General features: G+C 37.1%; 5 protein-coding genes across 6 annotated transcripts; 4 read left to right on the top strand and 1 right to left on the bottom strand.

Moving 5' to 3' along the window:
• Positions 1-55: 55 nt before the first annotated feature.
• LOC104745548 (uncharacterized) lies at positions 56-873 on the bottom strand. Its single transcript, XM_010466814.3, has one exon. It carries the CDS (start codon positions 788-790, stop codon positions 200-202), a length of 591 nt encoding a protein of 196 aa, XP_010465116.1. The 5' UTR covers positions 791-873; the 3' UTR covers positions 56-199.
• Positions 874-2,088: 1,215 nt separating this feature from the next.
• Positions 2,089-3,844, top strand: LOC104745547 (small ribosomal subunit protein uS10c). Its single transcript, XM_010466813.3, has 4 exons — positions 2,089-2,514; positions 2,613-2,651; positions 3,088-3,420; positions 3,613-3,844. Exons 1-3 carry the CDS (start codon positions 2,290-2,292, stop codon positions 3,397-3,399), a joined length of 576 nt encoding a protein of 191 aa, XP_010465115.1. The 5' UTR covers positions 2,089-2,289; the 3' UTR covers positions 3,400-3,420; positions 3,613-3,844.
• Positions 3,845-8,274: 4,430 nt separating this feature from the next.
• LOC104745542 (serine acetyltransferase 3, mitochondrial) lies at positions 8,275-9,941 on the top strand. The gene has a single exon (XM_010466808.3). The coding sequence runs from the start codon at positions 8,465-8,467 to the stop codon at positions 9,644-9,646; it is 1,182 nt and encodes a 393-aa protein (XP_010465110.1). The 5' UTR covers positions 8,275-8,464; the 3' UTR covers positions 9,647-9,941.
• Positions 9,942-10,281: 340 nt separating this feature from the next.
• LOC104745543 (ABC transporter C family member 7-like) lies at positions 10,282-15,852 on the top strand. Its single transcript, XM_087488551.1, has 9 exons — positions 10,282-12,735; positions 12,872-12,958; positions 13,040-13,654; positions 13,741-13,905; positions 14,089-14,383; positions 14,469-14,989; positions 15,070-15,133; positions 15,244-15,483; positions 15,569-15,852. Exons 1-9 carry the CDS (start codon positions 10,372-10,374, stop codon positions 15,685-15,687), a joined length of 4,470 nt encoding a protein of 1,489 aa, XP_087344677.1. The 5' UTR covers positions 10,282-10,371; the 3' UTR covers positions 15,688-15,852.
• A 196-nt stretch (positions 15,853-16,048) lies between these two features.
• On the top strand, positions 16,049-22,047 carry LOC104745545 (ABC transporter C family member 6). 2 transcript variants are annotated; one of them, XM_087488550.1, is made up of 10 exons: positions 16,049-16,422; positions 17,147-19,014; positions 19,136-19,222; positions 19,301-19,915; positions 20,010-20,174; positions 20,291-20,585; positions 20,676-21,196; positions 21,279-21,342; positions 21,428-21,667; positions 21,753-22,047. In XM_087488550.1, the coding sequence occupies exons 2-10, from the start codon at positions 17,368-17,370 to the stop codon at positions 21,869-21,871; spliced, it is 3,753 nt and encodes a 1,250-aa protein (XP_087344676.1). In that variant the 5' UTR covers positions 16,049-16,422; positions 17,147-17,367; the 3' UTR covers positions 21,872-22,047. The 2 variants fall into 2 exon arrangements, with proteins under 2 accessions (XP_087344676.1, XP_010465113.2); XM_010466811.2 differs by having other exon boundaries at positions 16,049-19,014.
• Positions 22,048-23,382: the final 1,335 nt, after the last annotated feature.

Below are 23,382 nucleotides of genomic sequence, written 5' to 3'. Positions count from 1 at the left end.
ATAGAAATGTATATAACATAAGATAGAATGTTTAATAAAAAATGTAATGCGAGAATTAGATAGAAAAATTATTTCATTATAAGAGATGCCTTTGATCAAAAGTACAAAGGCCAGTAGATGAAGCTAGGAATCTCGCTCTATACGAATGAGCAAGTTGCATGCAATATTTATTTTAACGAAACTAATTTAAACTAAGAACTCAAACAAGGATTAAATGACGTCTAGCTTCGATTCTAAGCTCTTCCTTCATCTTTCTGATAAACTCATCGAACTTCTTATTCATCTCCTCCTCCTCCGTAGATGTCAACAATTCTACGTCATCTTGTTCTTCTTCCTCACGAAGATCACACACTTCATCTCCATCATTATCCGCTAATGTGTCGTCCTCTTCGTCGTCATCTTCTTCGGTTTCTTGATGTTTTGTAACTTCTTCAATAGTTGTAACTTCCTCTGCAAGAAAGGACTCTGTTCCTCCTATTCCATCAGCACAGTTATACTCCAGTTCCAGTATCGTACCGTAACTCTTGAAATCTTGATAATCAAAAGTTTTATTAGCATTACTTGTCTCTATTGGTTTTGACGAAACGTTCAAACCAGAGCACTTTGCAACAACCACTAAGAGACCATTGCAGAGGAGGAACATGTAGTTCTTATCTACTGCATGTGTTACGAGTTGAATCGTGAATCTATATAAATAGAAGTTGTGGGTGACTAAAAGAGATAAAACCCATATCGAAACTACTATGAACTTCGTCAATCTCTTCAGAAACTCCGGTTTTATTTGATCCATCGCTCTCTGGCTTTGTGTTGTGAGTGAATGGTGAAGATTATAAGAAGAAAAAGTAAGAAGGAATGAGCAAAGTTAAGTGTGGTTTGTGCAAAGCTTTACACTCAACGGCTTTTGGTATATATAGAAGTTGATTGGTAGATATTTGTGCCAATGAGCATCTGGGGATGATTTGACCAAGCTACCCCTTGTTCTTCATCTGCATGCCACGTGTGGAGTATGGTTTTCCCAATTATGTGGATCGAAAAGAAAAATATCAATGTTCCTAATTTTGTTTGTTTGTCAACTAATAATCTATGCTTCCTTTTGGCATTTTATTGGCTAAAGATTTCATATAAATTTAGTTTTCCAAACTTGTTATAAGTTTTGATTTAATTCGGAATTATATGTCTAAATCGTCAAAGCTATAGATGACAATTATGCAAGAAGGTATCATGATATATTAACTTGGGTATGAGCTAATGATGAAATATGCTTATGATCGAGACAAGTATGAAGTATATGTATGTATAAGCAGAATACAAACGACTGTGAGGGATGATTGGTCTATGAATAGTAAGGGCGTGTGGACAATAATTCTTAGAAGATGTCATTGTCTCTTTTTTTTTCTTCTTTTTATTGGTTCAAGTCATTTTCTCTTAATTGCATTGCTATCATCATGTTAATTGTTATTTGTTAGGCTTTGGATTTGTAACTTTTTTTTCTTTTTCTTTCAGTATGAGATTATGGATCAAACATGTAACGTAAAATTAAAACATCAGTTGCACACACCATAGGTGGTTTTGAATCGTGGATGTGTAGAGAACTCAAAACTCAAACAAAAAAATGTACATATCAAGAAGACACCTATCAGTCACACGGATGAGTTTTCTACGAATCTCAAATCTAAATTGGTGAGAGACCCCCAACCAAAAGATTGTAGCAATAAAACCATCAATTGCATCATTGTGAGAATAGTGAGGAAAAAGCACTAATTATATTGTTTCCTTGATTTATAGTAATATTTTTAGTGGATTAATATTTTATGATTTTATCCAATATTTATCAACGAGTTGATTGTCTTATATGTACATTCTTTTCCACATCTACTGCATATTTTATTAGATTTATTTGTCGTTTTATTCGAAGAAAATTTTGTGAGTTGAATTTTTCAAAGATATTTGTAGAAAATTTAAAGAAATTTCGAGAAAATACTTTAGTTAACAACAATCCACGACAAAAAAAAAACATCGACCAAAAGAATTTGGTTGTCATTGTTATGGTTTTACTATTGGGCCAACGATTATTAATAATAAATGTAGGCCTTTTTTTTGCTAAATGGGCTTCGGATAAATAATATCTCATCACTTAGAAAATATACAAAAAAAAAAAAAAAAAAAGGTTTTGGATAAAATTGGATAACCCTCGAAACCAAACAAAAACAGCTGAAGAAGAAACCTCACCCTTCAAACCTTAAGAAGAAGAGGAAGAAGAGAAATCGAATCCTTTGTTCGGCTAATTCAATGGCGGTTTCTACTGTATCTTCGCTTCTGTTACCATCATTCGTCATTCCAAACTCTTCGCCTTCTTCTACGAAACTCAAAGTCTCTCTCCTACCTTCATCTTCTTCTACCCATAGCGGCCTTACTTCCTCCGTTCTCACCAAACCTTCCATCTCGTTTTCGAAGCTATTCGCTGTTCCTGAAACCCTAGATCCTACCCCAGAAATTCTCGATGAACCCTCTGAGGTACACTCTTCTTCGATTTGGGAATCAAATTCCGAGCTTTTTTGATGTAATTCTCTTAATACATTCTTTTGTTTGTGTGTCTGTGTGATTATTCTCAGGTTCCGAGTTCTTCCTCCATCAGTGTTGACGCAGATAAGGTAAAAGTCCATTGCTTTTGTAAAGTCCATTGCTTTCAGAGCTCACTTACTAGAGATTGATACTTTATGCATTGGTGTCTTCTAGCTTATCTATGTCCATCTTCGTCAAATCACTAGCCTTTTTTTGTTGGTTTGCTACGTTTTCACAGCGTTATCAATAGTCTTATATAATGTGTGTTGTAACTTTTATGTCTATTGCTGTTAGAGCTCACTACTAATAGAAATTGATACGCAGCAGGTTGTTCCAACGATATGTTATAGTTTGTGTTTTCTATGTCCATCTTTGTCCAATTCATTGACTTTTCTTGGTTCACTTCGTTTTCACAGCACTTAAAAGCCTCATTTGTGTGAATGTTCTTACTGTATTTCAATAGGATTCCCCCACACCAGAGTTTTGTATTTCTTTGGTGAAGTTGATTTGTTTTTGTGTTAGCAGATGGCGCCAAAGCAAAAGATTAGGATCAAGCTTAGATCATACTGGGTGCCTCTTATTGAGGATTCATGCAAGCAGATACTTGACGCTGCGAGAAATACCAATGCTAAGACAATGGGTCCTGTTCCATTGCCAACCAAGAAGCGTATCTACTGTGTTCTCAAGTCTCCTCACGTTCACAAGGACGCTAGGTTCCATTTCGAAATCCGGACACACCAGCGCATGATTGATATTCTCTACCCTACTGCTCAAACTATCGATTCTTTGATGCAACTTGATCTTCCTGCTGGTGTTGATGTTGAAGTGAAGCTCTGAACAACAAACGTAACTATAATGGTAACAATATAAATCTCATTCCTCTTTCCTGCATTCTGAATACAGCCTCAAACTGATGTGTTTAGTTAGTGAAAATTCTGCAAATAGGCTCCAACTGAAACTTGTGTGTACTTACCCACACCAAGAATCTTCATCAAATTACAATCTTGCTCTTCTTGTTCTGAACCAAAATAATGTTTTTTTCTTCCTCAGAGGTGGATGGGCGTTTTGCATTGAATGAATAGACTGTTTCAGAGATCAACCACATTGCTTAGAACTGGTAAGCCTTGTTATCATCTTTTTGAGAGAGAGCCTTTGTAATGAAAAATGTAAGTTGTATTATCTGGTCCTAGCAAAGTTTGGAATCTTTAGCGATGCTTGGTTCTTAGTTGATGAACATATATCTTCAATTAAGCAAGTTCAAAGGAATTTGTTTTTTGTTTTACTAATTGCTGTTATGATCAAATTGTTTTCTTTATTGTATTTGAAGTGGAATCTTTCTTTCAATATAAGTATGACTAAGTAATAATATGATACACACCCAACTTGGAGTTCTTATAAATCAGAACGTTGGAATCTTGAAATTCTTGTAATTAACGCATAAGTTCATTCACAAACTCAATAGGGGAAATTATTTTTTTTCTTTTTCTTTGAGCATTCCAAGCTGGTAGGTCTGCCTTGCTGATCTCTGGGTTGGTACTTGGTAGATAAGGTTGAGTCTATAAATATTATAAAGGTGAGCGAATTTGCTCGTCTTTGAAGCAAAAGCTGGCTAGTCTTTAGGATTAGACTTAGACACCATCTGAATAATACCTATAGTGTGTCACGAGTTGTAAGTGTCATTACCTACATCAAAGTATTCGGTTTAATACTCCGATGATTTTATTGTAAAAAAACAAGGAGGTTCATCGCCCACTCTTGAAGACCTGAACTGAAGCTGTAGAACAACAAACTCAACTAGATGGCCAGTCCGACATAACACATATGGAACTAAGGATACTAAGAGTCAGTGGTTTAGGGCGGCGATACGTCACATTTCTAAGCAGCCAAATCTAACAATCATAGCTTTAAATTGTTTGGATTATGCAGAAATTTTCAACCCCAAAACTTGAAGAATATTCTTTTCCACGCACAGTCATTACATACAACTTTATGATAAATGCCATAGTATTTGGCTTCGTAAGTGATTCAATTCATTCATCGTATGAATCATCTATCATCCCTTGACCTGAAAAAAAGAAAAGAATAGTCGCCAAAATTGAATTTTATTTAGGTAAGTGGATGAGACAATGATGTGGCTGTTATATAATAGTCGCTAAAGTTAAATAAGGCATATTCCCACGATATACCAAACACGGACCGTCCATTTTTATTTAATTTCGACTATAGTTTGAGTTTCTCTTAAAAAACTCGAATAAACCAGTAGTAGTAGTACTACTGGAATGAATCATACATAACCACAGCGTCAATAGTCTTTATATGTACGAGAGATAGATTCTATAATAAAAATTGAAACAGTAGTATCATATTGGGTTGTGCTTCTTGCATTACATAGTGAAATCGTATTTGCATCAACAAATGCTTAAACTTTTGTACATATTGACCGACCCTATAAAGTTTTAGTTAAGATCTTACATTTAAATTGAAGTAAAAAACTGTGCTTTTTTCTTCTTCTTCTTCTTCTTCTTCTACGATTTATATACCAAAATTCTCATTCTGGATTAAATATGTGACGTGACGATACACACTGATATGAACTAGTACTATACTATACTACTATCACCTAAAATTTACTATTTTTGCAACTGTGTATTATGGAATTTAGCTGTAATTGATTCGTGATATATATATATCCTGAAATCAATTCTAATTTAGTAAGTCTTGTTGTTTACTAATAGTCTAATCCCAATCGTTATATAAGAAGCATCAAGCAAACAGAGTTATGTTTTTTCAACACTCGAAGAGACAGTTCTTTCAACGGCTGAAATTGAAAGGAAGCAAAATATATACTCTCGTACGCCCAAAAAAAAAAAACATAAGTTCCATTTTCTTTTTCTTTCTTGTGGTTTTAGCAAACTGTATTATTTTGAGACTCATACATAATTTGTCGGGAAATTATTGGAGGGGTCCTCATTGTCATTGATGTGCCATTTTATATTTATAGCTTTTTTTTTTTGCGTTTTTATAATACCAATTGTTCTTAGAAAAAGAAGAAAAAAAACACACACCTTTGTGTTTTGGGTTTTTTTCCCCTTGTTGTTTGGGATGGCAGTTAGTAAAATAAAATATATTTCTTATCCCATTAAAGATTTTTTAATTTCCTTTTCAAATCATCTCACTTGGATATATATATATATGATTAAGTAAGTCACTAATAGCTAAATATCACTGTCTAATCCTATATTAGTTGAAAACAAATTGATAAGATAAGTGAATTGATTGGAGAGAGAGAGATGATTAAATTCAGCTGACCTTGGCTTGAAAATAGGAAGACAAGAAGAAGAAGATGGCTTCACGGATCTATAGCCAAACTAAATAATGTCATTACATACGTCACTCTTTTTTTTTTCTTTAACATAAAATCACCAAGGTTGGTTCATATTATTCTCGAATTAGTTATAAATTTTGGGAAAATCACATTTTAACCTTCAAAGTATCATCGAGTAGCATTTTAAATCTTAAGATTATTTCACTAACACTATAAACATTTAAAATGTTTTTACTAACGTTTTAAACTTTAAAACTAACATTCTTATTTACACTGCTATTAAAAATGACGGAACAGTTATATCCACCAACGTAAAATAGTTAAACTATGCTTGTTTGATTTAAATATTTGTTTAATTTATTTTCTTTTATTATTTATTACGGTTGATAAAAAAAGTTAAAAAACAAAAAAAATATATCAAAACAAAAAAATAAGAAATCAGAGGTAAGATTCAAACATTTGATAAATGTGTAACTGAAGACGACAACATATTTAGAAGATTTATTGGTTTCCAATGAGAAGTCAATCGATTTAATCAGAATCCAGAGGAAATACATTTATTAAAAAGATTAATAATATGAAGAGTGGCGTTGTAAAAGTTTTGTTTACAATGAAGATGAATACAAATTTATCTTTTTCTCTTTTTATTTATTTATAAAAACTAAAACTAATTAAAATTTAAATTAAACCAACATAGTTTAACCATTTCGCGTTGACGAATATTATTATTCCATTATTTTTTATGGCGGTACAAACATGAAAGTTAGATTGAAGGTTTAAAGTGTTAGTAAAATCATTTTGAAGGTTCAAAGTAGCCCTGGGCATATTACCCGGACCCGAAATCCGAAGCCGAACCCGACCCGAAGTGGATGGTTTGGTTCGGGTTCAGATATTGTATAAAATCCGATCGGGTTTAATACTTCTGAGGTTCGGATTCCCGAACCCGAATGCCCACCCGAACTAACCCGAATTAAATGTAAAAATATGCATTCTAGGGGATTTGAACCCACAACCTTGAACATTTTCAGGTGCATCTTTAACCATTTTGCCACTTCAGTTTCTCTGTCTCAAAAAGAAATGTTAAATATTTATATATATACAAGTTTCTAAAATTTTTTAAAAAATAAAAATTAGTTTTTTTTTTTTGTTCATGGTTCGATTGAGTTTGGGTATATCCGAACCCGAACCCGAAAGTATAGAAAACCCAAACGGGTTCTATATGTCTAAACCCGAAAACCCCAAAAACCCGAAACCCGAATGTCCAGGACTAGTTCAAAGGGTTTGAATGGTAACTGCGGTCAGGGCGGTCAAATCTGTCTGCGGTCTGGACCGCTCTATTTTTGGGGCGGACTACAGACCGCTGCGGACCAGCTCTATTTGTATACAAAAGCGGTCCGCAGTTGGTCCGCAGCAGTCTTATCTCTACTTTATTTGGACCGTACCATTGCGGACTATATTTGTTGAATGGTAAATTAAAAGCGGTCCAGTCCGCAGACAGATTTGGCCGCCCTGACCGCTGCAACCATTCACACCCAAAGTGTTAATAAAATCATTTAAAAAGTTTATAGTATTAATGAAAATTTTTTGAGGTTTAAAATGCTACTCATTTACATTTTGAAGGTTTAAAATATAATTTTCCCTATAAATTTTTGCTAACAATTAGTTTGATTTTTCGTAGTCGACTAGTCGTTGTTATTTTTGGAAAAATAATAAGTAAACAAATAAAAATGGGTAACCAAATAAGTAGGTGTCACATTATGAACATGTGATGAGTGAGCTGATGAGCTTCACTCCCCCCAAAATACCACTATACAATACTATTTTTATATACACAAATAAAACTCTGACCACAATTAAAATGACTAAAAAAACATGTGGTATTATTATAATCTTAACCAAACAAGGTGCTAACTTTATTACGACAGGTCGACATGTATTCAAAATTGATTATTTCATTTGCACGAGGAAAAAAAATATACTCCCCTTCAAAATATATGATGTATTGGAGAAATTTTTTGTTTCATAATATAAGATATTTTCAAATTTCAATGCAAGATTAGTTTAGTATTTTATATTATGGAGTATTGTTTTTGATTGGTTGAACTTGTTAAATATAAAGACTTCTTAATCTGCATGCTTTACTTAAAACATACTATATTTTGAAACGGAAGGAGTATATAAAAAAATTGTCATGCCATTTATTTTTAAAACTAAAAATTACACAACATTTTTTTTTTTTGGTAGGAAAAATTACACAACATTTTTAACTAAATAACACATATTTTTATTTATTCATTTTAATTTATATTTCAGGTTTGTGAATTTCTCATAAATTATTTGCCAGTAGCCAGTCTTCACAGTAAACACATTTTAGTTTTAATACAAATAAAGCATTTTGAAAATGTTAAAAGGAAACAAATCTGAAGGGAAGAGAGAAAGAGAGAGAGACAGATCAAAAGAAGAAAACACCAAAATATATAAATTTGTTTACATCCTTCCATTTTGGTTTCTGATTATGACCTAAACAAACCCAAAATTTTCAACCTTTTTCATAAGCCGAGAGAAATTGCAAAAAAAATGTTGCCGGTCACAAGTCGCCGCCACTTCTCAATGTCCCTATATATGCTCCGTTCATCTTCACCACACATCAATAATCTTCCTCATCGTCACTCTTCCTCCTCTTTCCTTCTCCCTTCTTTTGTTTCCTCCACCTTCAAACAACGACCACAACATCCTCCTCCCTCTCCTCCTCCAATGGCTGCGTGCATCGACACCTGCCGTACCGGTAAACCTCAGATCTCTCGTCGCGATTCCTCCAATCCCACCAACGACGATGTTCGTTACATCAATTACTTCCGCTCATCTTCTGCTTCCTCCTTCAATGGAACCCAAACCAGAACCCTCCACACCCGTCCTTTACTTCAAGACCTAGACCGAGACGCTGAGATCGACGACGTATGGGCCAAGATCCGCGACGAAGCTAAATCCGACATCGAGAGAGAACCAATCGTCTCCGGCTATTACCACGCTTCAATCGTCTCTCAACGTTCCTTAGAAGCTGCGTTAGCCAATACCTTATCCGTTAAACTCAGCAATTTGAATCTCCCAAGCAACACGCTTTTCGATTTGTTCTCAAGTGTTCTCAACGAAAGCCCCGAGATTGTTGAATCTGTGAAACAAGATCTGCTAGCTGTTAAAGAAAGAGACCCAGCTTGTATTAGCTACGTTCATTGTTTCCTTCACTTTAAAGGCTTCTTAGCTTGTCAAGCTCATCGTATTGCTCATGAGCTTTGGACCCAAGACCGCAAAATCTTAGCTTTGTTGATTCAGAACAGAGTCTCTGAAGCCTTCGCCGTTGATTTTCACCCTGGTGCTAAAATCGGTACTGGGATTTTGCTTGATCACGCTACGGCGATTGTGATTGGTGAGACGGCGGTTGTTGGGAACAATGTTTCGATTCTTCATAACGTTACGCTTGGAGGAACTGGGAAACAGTGTGGTGATAGGCATCCTAAGATTGGTGATGGGGTTTTGATTGGAGCTGGGACTTGTATTTTGGGGAATATTAGTATTGGTGAAGGAGCTAAGATTGGTGCTGGATCTGTTGTGTTGAAAGATGTGCCGCCTCGTACGACGGCTGTTGGGAATCCGGCGAGGTTGCTTGGTGGTAAAGATAATCCGAAAACGCATGATAAGGATCCTGGTTTGACTATGGACCAGACATCGCATATATCCGAGTGGTCGGATTATGTAATCTGATTAAAAAAGTTGTTGTTGTTTGTTGTTAATGGCTTTTTCATTGTTCTCTCTCGGCTTCTTCTGTTATTGAAGCTGTAGAACTTATGAAATTTCCATAATCAGATCATTTGTCTCTCTGTATAAGATTTGACTGATTAAGATGGGATTTGAATGTAAAACTCGGAAACCCTAGACTCGAGTTTCCTGTGGTTGGTTTCTGATTAGCAGAGACTTTATGTTTAGTATGTAAGTGTTTATTTGGTTAAACCATGGTTTCTATGATCAGACTTGTTGGGAATAAAACGAAGATTCATCATTTGTCTTGAGTTTTGTTTTGCTAACTACAGCTTTATAGGAAATGACAACAAGACCAGTCAGGATCCTGGATTGCTTTCTACAATCAATTAAAACTCTACCTATTTCTCTGTAAGTGTCATCTGCTTCTGTTGAAAATTGTTGTAGAAAAAACGGTAAAGCGAATACAGAGCCAGGTCCCTTTTGTGACGGTAAGATGAGAGGTCTTGGTCTTCTTGGCTTGTTCCCGGGAAATTAATATTCTGTTCGGAAATTTACTATGAGTTTCTGGGAATTGATTGGTGGACGTTGTTGAGACGTCAAGGAACTATAATTTATTCCCTCTGATGAATTTGTCTTCCAAGTAATATATTTATTGACGAGTGTCTTTCTATATATATATACTATCCATCGTGACAGACTCGAACAATTATTCTCGTTTCCATTGCCTAATGAAACAGAGTTATGCAATGGACATTACTATCCATTTTCTCCTCCTCGACTCCAATTACTTTCCAATGTTCTCCATTTTCTTCAATCTGCTTTTGTTGTTTGTTATGTTTGGTTCCTGTGTTTACAAGAAAAGGGTGGCTTGTGACAATAGTGATGGTTTTACGAGTGAGAGATTTAAGGATATGTCTTTAACATACAAGAAACTGGTCGTTATATGTTGTGAGTCTTTTTCTGCCTTGAATTCAGTCTTGTTGTTGGTAAGTTGCTTCCACCTGCATACAAATGGTTGGGATCGAAGTGAACTGATGGTTATTTTAGATCATCTATTTACAGTCCTTTCTTGGGGTGCCATCTCTTTCTACCTTCGTAGTTTATCCACCAATTCTCATGATCAAAAGTTTCCTATTTTGCTTAGAGTCTGGTGGGTTTTCTATTTTATGTTTTCTTTCTACCGTCTTTTGGTAGACATTTCTCTATACAAGAAGCAAGAACTGGTGTCAGTTCACCTTTTACTGTCTGATGTTGTGGCCGTTAGCATGGGGTTGTTTCTTTGCTATTCATGTTTTCAGAAGCAAAGAGAAGGTGAAAGGATCAACATACTCGAAGAACCCTTCTTGAATGAAGGTGAAACTAGAGCGGCTACTCCTGTGCAGTTGGATAAGGCCGAAGATGATGAGGTTGTTACACCTTTTTCGAACGCTGGGTTTCTAAGCCATGTAAGTTTCTCTTGGATGAGTCCTTTGATTGTCTTAGGAAACGCGAAAATCATAGACAGCGAGGATGTTCCTCAAGTTGACAGTAGTGACAGAGCTGAGAAACTATTTGAGATACTTAGGAGTAAGCTTGAATGGGACGATGGTGAAAGAAGAATCACCACGTTTAAGCTTATTAAGGCACTCTTCTTTTCAGTATGGCGAGATATTCTCTTGTCAACTCTGTTTGCTTTTCTCTACACAGTCTCTTGCTACGTTGCACCGTATCTCATGGATACTTTCGTTCAGTACCTGAACGGTCGAAGACAATATACAAACGAAGGGTTTGTTTTAGTGACAACTTTTTTTGTTGCTAAGCTCGTAGAATGCCAAGCTCGGAGGAATTGGTACTTCAGGTTGCAGAAAGCTGGGATTGGAATGAGATCTGTCCTGGTTACGATGATCTATGAAAAGGGCTTGACACTTCCCTGTTATTCTATGCAAGGACACAGTAGTGGTGAGATCATAAATCTCATGACAGTAGATGCTGAGAGAATCAGTGCTTTCAGTTGGTATATGCATGATCCATGGATACTTGTCTTACAAATCAGTTTAGCCTTACTGATCTTATACAGAAGTCTTGGGCTAGGATCCATTGCTGCTTTTGCTGCAACTTTTTTGGTTATGCTGGGAAACATTCCCTTGGCAAAGTTGGAAGAGAAGTTTCAGGGGAACTTAATGGAATCTAAAGATAACAGGATGAAGAAAACAGCGGAAGTCTTACTGAACATGAGGATTCTTAAACTTCAGGGATGGGAGATGAAGTTTCTTCATAAGATTCTTGACCTTAGACGCATTGAAGCAGGGTGGCTTAAGAAGTTTGTGTATAACTCGGCAGCTATCAGCTCTGTTCTATGGGCTGCACCTTCTTTTGTTTCCGCAACAGCTTTTGGTGCTTGTATGCTTCTGAAGATTCCTCTTGAATCGGGAAAGATAATAGCTGCTCTTGCAACTTTTCGAATTCTGCAAAATCCGATATACAAACTTCCTGATACAATCTCCATGATTGTTCAGACAAAGGTATCTCTTGATAGGATTGCATCTTTCCTTTGTCTTGATGATTTGCAGCAAGATAGTGTGGAGAGAATTCCTAGTGGAAGTTCAAATATGGCTGTAGAAATTAGCAATGGTGCTTTCTCTTGGGATGACTCTTCTACCATCCCGATGCTGAGAGACATAAGTTTCAAAATTTCTCATGGGATGAATATTGCTATTTGTGGTACTGTTGGTTCGGGGAAATCAAGCTTACTCTCATCCATACTAGGTGAAGTTCCCAAAATATCTGGAAATCTTAAGGTTTGTGGAAGAAAGGCATACATTGCACAGTCGCCTTGGATCCAGAGCGGCAAGGTCGAAGATAACATTCTGTTTGGTAAGCCAATGCAGAGAGAATGGTACGAAAGGGTGCTTGAAGCGTGTTCTTTGAATAAGGACTTGAGGGTACTTCCGTTCCGTGATCAGACGGTTATTGGGGAAAGAGGTATCAATCTAAGCGGTGGACAGAAGCAGCGGGTACAGATTGCACGTGCTCTTTACCAAGACGCAGATATATATCTATTTGATGACCCTTTTAGTGCAGTAGACGCTCATACTGGATCACATCTCTTCAAGGTAACAATCATTTTCTTTTCTTTCTAATAACTTTGACTTGAAGTACATATACTCTTACCTTCTACCCTGTTCTGGCTTCTGGCCTTCTTCTATGTATTTTGATATGATCTCTCACGCTCATCGTTTACTGTAACAGGAAGTCCTGCGGGGGCTTCTGAGAAACAAGACAGTCATATACGTCACTCATCAACTTGAATTCTTGCCTGAAGCTGATCTTATACTGGTTTGGACTTGGTCGCTCTACCATCTTTCCAAATCATTTAGCTAATCAGAAATTTATGATCTCAAACAATCGTTTTGATAGGTCATGAAAGATGGGAAGATCACACAAGCGGGAAAGTACAATGAAATTCTTGAGTCAGGAACCGATTTCATGGAACTTGTAGGAGCTCACACTGATGCCTTAGCAGCAGTTGATTCATATGAAAAGGGATCTGCTTCAGCACAATTAACTACAAGCAAAGATAACAAAGTTTCCAACGAAGAAGAAAAACAAGAGGAAGACTTGCCGCCTAACCCGAAAGGACAACTAGTTCAAGAAGAAGAGAGGGAGAAAGGTCAAGTTGGGTTCACTGTATACAAAAAGTATATGGCACTGGCGTATGGTGGAGCACTTGTGCCTATTATATTGGTTGTACAGATTCTCTTTCAGATTTTAAACATTGGGAGTAACTATTGGATGGCTTGGGTAACTCCAGTTTCTCAGGATGTTAAACCTCCAGTGAGTGGCTCTACATTGATTCTAGTCTATGTAGTTCTAGCCACTGCAAGCTCCTTCTGCATACTTGTCAGAGCAATGCTGGCTGCGATGACTGGTTTCAAGATAGCTACTGAACTTTTCAATCAAATGCATCGTTGTATTTTTCGAGCCTCCATGTCATTCTTTGATGCTACACCAATCGGCCGAATTTTGAATAGAGTAAGAACTATCTTTGTAGTGACGATGCCAAAAACTTATCCTGCAAAAGTCCTTTTCTGATCACTGTTGTTTCCATCCTGATTTAGGCTTCTACAGATCAAAGTGCCGTGGATTTGAGATTGCCAAGTCAATTTTCAATTCTTGCTATCACTGTTGTAAACATTTTGGGGATTATTGGAGTGATGGGACAGGTTGCTTGGCAGGTCCTTATTGTCTTCTTCCCTGTCATTGCTGCATGCACCTGGTATCGGGTATTCTTCATGACACAACCGCACCTTGATTATAAAGCTTAACCTGATACTTTGGCTTGTATAACTTTTGGAATCATGATAACATAATCAAGGAGACTTAATTTGATCATTGATACAACTCATACTAACGTTCTTGAGGTTCTCACACCTAAGTCTTAATATTGATTTAACATATGTATGCAGCAATATTACATATCTGCGGCTCGGGAACTCGCAAGATTAGCTGGAATAAGCAGATCGCCTTTGGTGCAGCATTTTTCTGAAACACTTTCAGGGATAACAACTATCAGGAGCTTTGATCAAGAACCAAGATTCCGCACCGACATCATGAGACTCAACGATTGTTATTCTCGGCTGAGGTTCCATGCCATTTCTGCTATGGAGTGGCTCTGCTTCCGTCTTGATCTCTTATCCACCGTAGCATTTGCGCTTTCCCTTGTTATCTTAGTTTCTATCCCCGAAGGAGTCATTAATCCAAGTAAGTCACAACCCTTTAATCAGTGTTTTTGTTTTGGTTCAGATTCACAACTAAAGATCTTCCTCGTCATTCTGCTTCTTAAAAGGCTTTGCAGGATTGGCGGTTACATATGCTCTCAATCTAAATAGCCTGCAGGCCACTTTAATATGGACACTTTGTGATCTTGAGAATAAAATGATATCCGTGGAGAGAATGCTTCAATACATAAACATCCCAAGTGAACCACCTCTTGTGATTGAATCAACCCGGCCTGAGAAATCTTGGCCTTCTCGTGGAGAGATTATTATCTGTAATCTGCAGGTGCGATACGGGCTACATTTGCCTATGGTGCTACATGGACTGACATGCACTTTTCCAGGAGGTCTAAAAACTGGAATAGTTGGAAGAACAGGATGTGGCAAATCCACTCTAATTCAAACCCTTTTTAGGATTGTGGAACCTACTGCCGGAGAAATCAGGATTGACGGAATCAACATCTTGACCATTGGGCTGCATGACCTGCGTTCCAGACTAAGTATCATACCTCAAGATCCAACTATGTTCGAAGGCACGGTTCGTAGTAACTTGGACCCTCTTGAGGAATACGCTGATGACCAGATATGGGAGGTTCGTTGGCTCTCTTTATTCTGTGTTTTTGCAGATAGCAAGAGTAATATTTTTATACAGTTTTGTTGCTCGCATTTCAGGCACTCGACAAGTGTCAACTTGGGGATGAAATAAGGAAGAAAGAACTAAAGCTAGATTCCACTGGTTAGTTAAAAAACTACTTCTAAAATGAGTCATGTTGAATCTCTTAAACATATCTACTTAATCGTCTAGTGAGTGAATGAATGAGGCCTAAGCGTTGTTGTGTATTTCAGTTAGCGAGAATGGACAGAACTGGAGTGTTGGTCAGAGACAACTGGTGTGTCTGGGACGAGTCTTGCTCAAGAGAAGCAAAGTACTGGTTCTTGATGAAGCCACTGCTTCTGTGGATACAGCGACTGATAAACTGATCCAGGAGACACTGAGACAACATTTCTCGGACTGTACAGTGATAACAATCGCACACAGAATATCTTCTGTTATAGACAGCGATATGGTTCTGCTCCTAGACCAAGGTTATTGAACTGGTCATCATAAACTTTTCTATTTTACGTTAATTCTATCAGAAGATCTAAGAATGGTTAATCTATGCAAGTGCAGGGCTTATAGAAGAACACGACTCACCGGGAAGATTGCTGGAAGACAGGTCGTCTTCATTCTCAAAGCTTGTGGCAGAGTACACAGCTAGTTCGGATTCAAGATTCAAAAGAAGCTGTTAGGATTAAAGATCCATCCATAAAAGCTTAGAATGCAACATTGTATCATTATATTAATAGATTAATCATCCTGCTTTTGTCGTGTTTCTATAAAAGAAGCGAAATGTAATTTGTAAAATAACAAAAGTTTACTGTTTATGCAAAAAAAAGAAAGAGAGATTAGTCACACTACCTTTGTTGTAATGTGACTTTGTGATGAGGGATTAATTAATTACACTCTCACTTTACCAGCTTAATTTTACTGCAAAGTTTTTTTTGTTTGTTGTCTAATGTTAAATTATTCTGGCTTGTTTTGGTTAGTGAAAAAAGCCAATTGTTTTTTTTGGTTTAACATTAAAAAGAGAAATTGTTTATTTATTTTCTTATACTTAAAAAATGTAGTAAACATTAAAATCCAAAACTCAGAAGTCAAAATATTCGAAATCTATGTTGGAGCCACAAGTTGTGATGTATGTTGTACATGGAGGAGCTGAATCACACACTTGGTGCTCATACCAATTTTGTTCATCGTGTTGGGTCTCAAGACAAAGCTCTGAGGAAGTCTGAAGATGATATAAGGCGTTCGGGAAACAGTGCGGCCATGGGGTTTCCCGATCAGATCCGCCGCGTACGACCGCGTTGCAAAATCCGGCGAGATTTCCAGGTGATAATTAGATTCTGTGATCAAATTGGTGGGAAAAGTTGAAGACTTTATCATCCTAGAGCACTCAAGGGAGTAGATAGATGCTGCTACCATCAGTAAGTATCATCATCTGTTGTTTCTGTGAAAGTCAATTTTTTTATGGATGTTTCCAAAATTGTTCCTTCGTCGTTTCACACTTTTGTCATACGGGAGTTTCTGCGAAGGTGGTCCAAAAGGCTTTTAAGCATTATTAAATTCATCTTTGTTTAGGTTGCTGCGTCGTGGTATGTATATAATTTTATTTTGTGATTGTCTTGGTCTTGCAAAGTAGTATTATTTATTGACTCAGTAGCCTATAAATACCTTGTCATGCGATTGAACATTTTGGTCAACACTCAAATTTCCTCATGGAAAATCCTATAGATTTTCTTCTCCTTGAGCCAATCTACTTTTCGGTGCTCTCCTTTTTCTTGAATCTGGTGTTGTTGCTTCTTCTTTTTGGTTCATGGGTTTACAAGAAGAAGGTAGCTTGTGAATATAGTGATGGATTCATAAATGAAGGGATTAAGAAAGTTTCTTTCTTGTATAATTATAAACTGGTTCTTCTGTGTTGTGTGTCATTATCTGTGTTTTATTCTGTCTTGTTCTTGTTGAGTTTCTTCCACTGGCATACAAATGGTTGGGTTCTCTTAGATCTTCTGTTTGCTGCGCTTGCTTGGGGTGCCATCTCTATCATCTTGCGTGGCGTGAACAATGATTCTCAGGAGCAAAAGTTACCTTTTTTGTTTAAAGTCTGGTGGGTTTTCTATATCATTGTTTCTTGCTACCGTCTTGTGGCAGAATTCATTCTATACAAGAAGCAAGAACTGGTGTCATTTCACACTGTGATTTCTGATTTGGTGGGCGTTTGCACTGGCTTGTTTCTCTCTTGTTTGTGCTTGTGGAAGAATGGAGAAGGGGAAAGGATCGACCTTCTCGAAGAACCACTCTTGAGTAATGTTGAATCTAGTGAGAATGAAGAGGTCATTACACCTTTTGCAAAAGCTGGGATCCTAAGTCTCATGAGTTTCTCTTGGATGAGTCCTTTGGTTACCTTAGGAAATGAGAAAATCATAGACAGCAAGGATGTTCCTCAAGTTGATCGTAGTGACAGAGCTGAGAGCCTATTTTGGATATTTAGGAGTAAGCTTGAATGGGACGATGGTGAAAGAAGGATCACCACATTTAAGCTAATCATGGCACTCTTCTTCTCAGTGTGGCGAGATATCGTTTTATCAACCCTGTTTGCTTCTGTCTACACGTTGTCTTGCTACGTTGCACCATATCTCATGGATACTTTCGTACAGTACCTGAATGGTAACAGACAATATAAAAACCAAGGTTATGTGTTAGTGACAACTTTTTTTGTTGCTAAGCTTGTGGAATGCCAAACACGGAGGCAATGGTTCTTCAAGGCGCAAAAAGCTGGGCTTGGGATGAGATCTGTCCTGGTTACGATGATCTACGAAAAAGGGTTGACACTTCCATGTTATTCGAAGCAAGGACACACTAGTGGCGAGATTATAAACCTCATGGCAGTAGATGTTGACAGGATCTGTGCTTTCACTTGGTTTATGCATGATCCATTGATACTTATTTTACAAGTTAGTTTGGCTTTATGGATCTTGTACAAAAGCCTCGGGTTGGGATCAATTGCAGCTTTTCCTGCAACTATTTTAGTTATGCTGGCAAATTATCCCTTTGCAAAGTTGGAAGAGAAGTTTCAGAGCAGTTTGATGAAGTCCAAAGACAACAGAATGAAGAAAACAACGGAGGTCTTACTGAACATGAAGATTCTCAAACTTCAGGGATGGGAAATGAAGTTCCTTTCTAAGATTCTTGAACTTAGACATATCGAAGCAGGCTGGCTAAAAAAATTTGTGTATAATTCATCTGCTATCAGCTCTGTTTTGTGGACTGCACCTTCTTTCATATCTGCAACTGGTTTTGGGACGTGTATATTACTGAAGATTCCTCTTGAATCAGGGAAGATACTCGCGGCTCTTGCTACTTTCCGGATTCTGCAAGGCCCAATCTACAAACTTCCGGAAACAATCTCGATGATTGTTCAGACTAAGGTATCTCTTCATAGGATTGCCTCTTTTCTCTGTCTGGATGATTTGCAGCAAGATGTTGTGGAGAGGCTTCCTAGTGAAAGTTCAGAAATGGCTATGGAAATCAGCAATGGTACTTTCTCCTGGGATGACTCTTCCCCAGTCCCGACATTAAGAGACATCAATTTCAAAGTATCTCAGGGCATGAATGTTGCTATTTGTGGTACTGTTGGCTCGGGGAAATCAAGTTTACTCTCATCCATACTGGGTGAAGTGCCCAAAATATCTGGACATCTTAAAGTTTGTGGAAGAAAGGCATACATTGCACAATCACCTTGGATCCAAAGCGGAAAAGTGGAAGAGAACATTCTGTTTGGTAAGCCGATGGAAAGAGAGTGGTACGAGAGGGTGCTTGAAGCATGTTCTTTAAATAAAGACTTGGAGATACTTCCGTTTCATGACCAGACAGTTATTGGGGAAAGAGGTATCAATTTAAGCGGTGGGCAGAAGCAGCGTATACAAATCGCCCGTGCTCTTTACCAAAACGCAGATATTTATCTGTTTGACGACCCTTTTAGTGCAGTAGACGCTCATACTGGATCACATCTCTTCAAGGTAAAAAGCTCCCTTTATTTCTGATTATCTTGACTTGAAGTCCATCAAAATCTTACAATCTACTTTGTGTTGGCATCTGATATATGATATGATCTCTCACGCTTATTTTTTATTCGAACAGGAAGTTCTGCTGGGGCTTCTGAAACACAAGACAGTCATATATGTCACTCATCAAGTTGAATTTTTGCCTGAAGCTGATCTTATACTGGTTTGTGACTTATCGCTCTACCGTCTTTCTGATGCATTGTCTAATTACATGTTTATGAATTTAGAATAACTAGTGTAGGTCATGAAAGATGGCAAGATAACACAAGTGGGGAAATACAATGAGATTCTCGAGTCAGGAACAGATTTTATGGAACTTGTAGGAGCTCACACCGATGCCTTAGCAACAGTTGATTCACATGAAAAGGGATCTGCTTCGGCCGAATCAACTATGAAGAAAGAAAACGAATTACACCATGATGAAGAAAAACACGAGAAAGATTCGGGTCACAAGCCAAGCGGACAACTAGTTCAAGCAGAGGAAAGGGAGAAGGGCAAAGTTGGGTTCACTGTGTACCAAAAATACATGGCACTAGCATACGGAGGAGCAGTTATTCCTTTTATATTGGTAGTACAGATTCTCTTTCAGCTTCTAAACATTGGGAGCAACTACTGGATGACTTGGGTGACTCCTGTTTCCAAGGATATGGAACCTCCAGTGAGCGGCTTCACATTGATTCTAGTCTATGTAGTTCTAGCGATTGCGAGCTCCTTCTGCATACTCGTCAGAGCATTGCTGGTTGCGATGACTGGTTTCAAGATAGCTACTGAACTCTTCACCCAAATGCATCTCAGCATTTTCCGTGCCTCCATGTCATTCTTTGATGCCACCCCAATGGGTCGAATTTTGAATAGAGTAAGTAACTCCAAATGCTTGGTTACTCAAAATCAAAAATAGATCCTACTCGAGCTCTTTCACTTAATGACTCTGTTTTCAATCTTTGGTTTAGGCTTCTACAGACCAAAGTGTCGCAGATTTGAGATTACCCGGTCAATTTGCATATGTTGCTATCGCATCTATCAACATTTTGGGAATTATCGGAGTGATGGTGCAGGTCGCTTGGCAGGTTCTTATTATCTTCATCCCTGTCGTCGCTGCATGTGCTTGGTATCGGGTATTATTCATAATCCATAAGTCTTAAATCACGTTTAGCCTCTTACTTGTTAATATTAAACATACTAATATTTTTGTGGTTCTCACTCTTACTTATTGATTTAATCTTGTACACAGCAATATTACATATCCGCAGCTCGAGAACTTGCAAGATTAGCTGGAATAAGCAGGTCTCCTATGGTACATCATTTCTCTGAAACACTTTCAGGGATAACAACGATCAGGAGCTTTGACCAAGAACCAAGATTCCGTGGTGACATCATGAGACTCTGCGATTGTTTTTCTCGGCTGCGGTTCCATTCGTACGGTGCAATGGAATGGCTCTGTTTCCGCCTTGATCTCTTATCCACTATCGCATTTGCTTGTTCACTTGTTATCTTAGTTTCTGCCCCTGAAGGTGCCATTAATCCTAGTAAGTCACCGCTCTTTATAACTGATTTTGTTTTGGTTCAGATTCACAACTTAATGTCTAACATCTTTCTTGGTATTCTGCTTCTTGAAGGCTTTGCAGGTTTGGCGGTTACATATGCTCTCAATCTGAATAGCCTGCAGTCCACTTTAATCTGGACACTTTGCGATCTCGAAAACAAAATGATATCTGTGGAGAGAATGCTTCAATACATAAATATCTCCAGTGAACCACCTCTCGTTATTGAATCAACTCGGCCTGAGAAATCGTGGCCTTCTCGTGGAGAGATTACTATCTGTAATCTGCAGGTGCGATACGGGCCGCATTTGCCTATGGTGCTGCATGGACTGACATGCACTTTTCCAGGAGGTCTAAAAACTGGAATAGTGGGAAGAACAGGATGTGGCAAATCCACTCTAATTCAGACCCTTTTTAGGATTGTAGAACCTGCAGCTGGAGAAATCAGGATAGATGGAGTAAACATCTTGACCATTGGGCTGCATGACCTGCGTTCTAGACTAAGTATCATACCTCAAGATCCAACCATGTTTGAAGGCACGGTTCGTAGTAACTTGGATCCTCTTGAGGAATACACTGATGACCAAATCTGGGAGGTTCGTTGGCTCTTGTTTCTTTCAGTGTTTTTGCAGATAGCAAAAGGAAGGTTCTCACATGATTTTCTTGTTCTCTTTTCAGGCACTTGACAAGTGTCAACTTGGGGATGAAGTAAGGAAGAAAGAACTAAAGCTATATTCCCCTGGTTAGTACTAATAGAACTATTGTTGAGAAGAGTCATCTTGAATCTCTTAAACACATATAATGAAAGGAATCTTTTTATATATCAGTTAGTGAGAATGGACAGAACTGGAGTGTTGGTCAGAGACAACTGGTATGCCTGGGACGAGTCTTGCTCAAGAGAAGCAAAGTATTGGTTCTTGATGAGGCCACTGCTTCTATCGATACAGCTACTGATAATCTGATCCAGGAGACTCTGAGGCAACAGTTTTCGGATTGTACAGTGATAACAATCGCACACAGAATATCTTCTGTTATAGACAGCGATATGGTCCTGCTCCTAGACCAAGGTCTTCACTTTTGATCATACACTTCTATTTCCAATTTATAATCAGAAGACTTAGTGTTTTAACTGTTTATGTATCCTTATTGAAGGTCTTATCAAAGAACATGATTCACCGGCGAGATTGCTTGAAGACAGGTCGTCATTATTCTCAAAGCTTGTGGCGGAGTACACAGCGAGTTCTGATTCCGGTTCCAAAAGAAACTGTTAGAACCAAAGATCCATAAAAACAGGACCAAACAAGTTTGTTTACCGTCTTGCCTTTCTCGTGTTTCTATGTAATTTGTGTGAGACGTTTGTGCTCTACTTTTTAGCTGATGAAACTTCCATGAAAGTGGCATAATTGAATTGGCAAAAGTAAAAAACTTTGGACAAAAGATTTTAAAAGTAGACTTGGACTTTTTTTTTTTATAGTCCAGTGGCTGTGACCACATACAATCATACATGCACAAGGCTCCATACCGTGGTAAACTAACGGCTTACGGAATAATAACATGATTATTATTAGACTAAAGACTTGGTGGGTATCTTTGAATGGTGACCATATTATAAAAATCATAGTTATGAAAAGTATTATACAATATTAATATAATGAGACTGAGTGTGATGTTGTTGGGACAGGCATTGACTGACAAAATCAGAGACTTATCACTTCCTTGCAGCCCAATCCTCTAGGAATCTTGTTGATTTCCTTCCCAAGAAATTTGTGCACTATGAGACAGACAACTTTTCAACTAAATCTTAATCCCAAAAAATATGATAATTTAGTTGTGGGGCTATGATATGCCTTGTGATTAGCTATGTTAAAAATATATATACATTTCTTAATTGTTGTGTGTCGAATTTCACATTTAAAGAAGCTTAAATTACGTTTTGTTTTGATGTCACAGTCCAATAGTTTCTATACTCAAAGATCTAAAATTATAATTTTAAGAGTTATGTGAAATGTTATACTAATAGATTTTAGGTTTCAACTTCAAGTTAACACAAGTCAAAAGAGTAGATGAATATTCCACGAAATACGAAATTAGTATGTATACGATGAAACCATATAACCTATCGAGTATTATTAATGTATGACTCATCATAATACAGTATGAGTATGACACAACTTTATTTAAAAGGAAAAAACGTACATCATCAGACACACATGGATACTAGTTGAAAGGTCAGCTAAGCACTTTGCTTTAGAAAAAAAGGGAGAGACCTCTCTATCTGTCTATCCTTTGTTACGAGACTTAATTATCAATAAAGATTTTTATTTTTATATTAAAGTTTTAAAAAATCGATTTTTTCTCTTCTTTTTTATTTATCGATTATTAAGGTAATCGATTTTTATTTTTTTTATATTAAAGTTCTAGAGTTGCAAAAGTAGATATGAGGACAAAACTAAGCAAAGTAAGTCAAACTACTTGGAGAGGTGTATAAAGAAGAAAAATACGAAGAAAAGAAAAATTCTATTAACTTGTAAAGGTACCAACTTTTGTTTTTTTTCCTTTTTTCTCAAATCCTTGTTCTTAAAAATTAAAAATTCGTATCAATATGGTACAAAAAAACATGTAAGATTATTATAAAAGCAACAAAATCAAATCAGCTAATACAGTAGAACCTCTATAAATTAATATTCGGTAAATTAATAATCTTTATAAATTAATAAATTTCTCCGGTCCCAAATTGGAACTAGTGTAATTTTGGACAATATTCGATAATATAATATAATAA

This window comes from Camelina sativa, chromosome 15, assembly GCF_030686135.1.
Source record: "Camelina sativa cultivar CO46 ecotype springtype chromosome 15, ASM3068613v1".
NCBI lineage: Eukaryota > Viridiplantae > Streptophyta > Magnoliopsida > Brassicales > Brassicaceae > Camelina > Camelina sativa.
The sequence above is the reverse complement of the archived record's forward strand: the minus strand, read 5'-3'. Positions and strand labels throughout refer to the sequence as shown.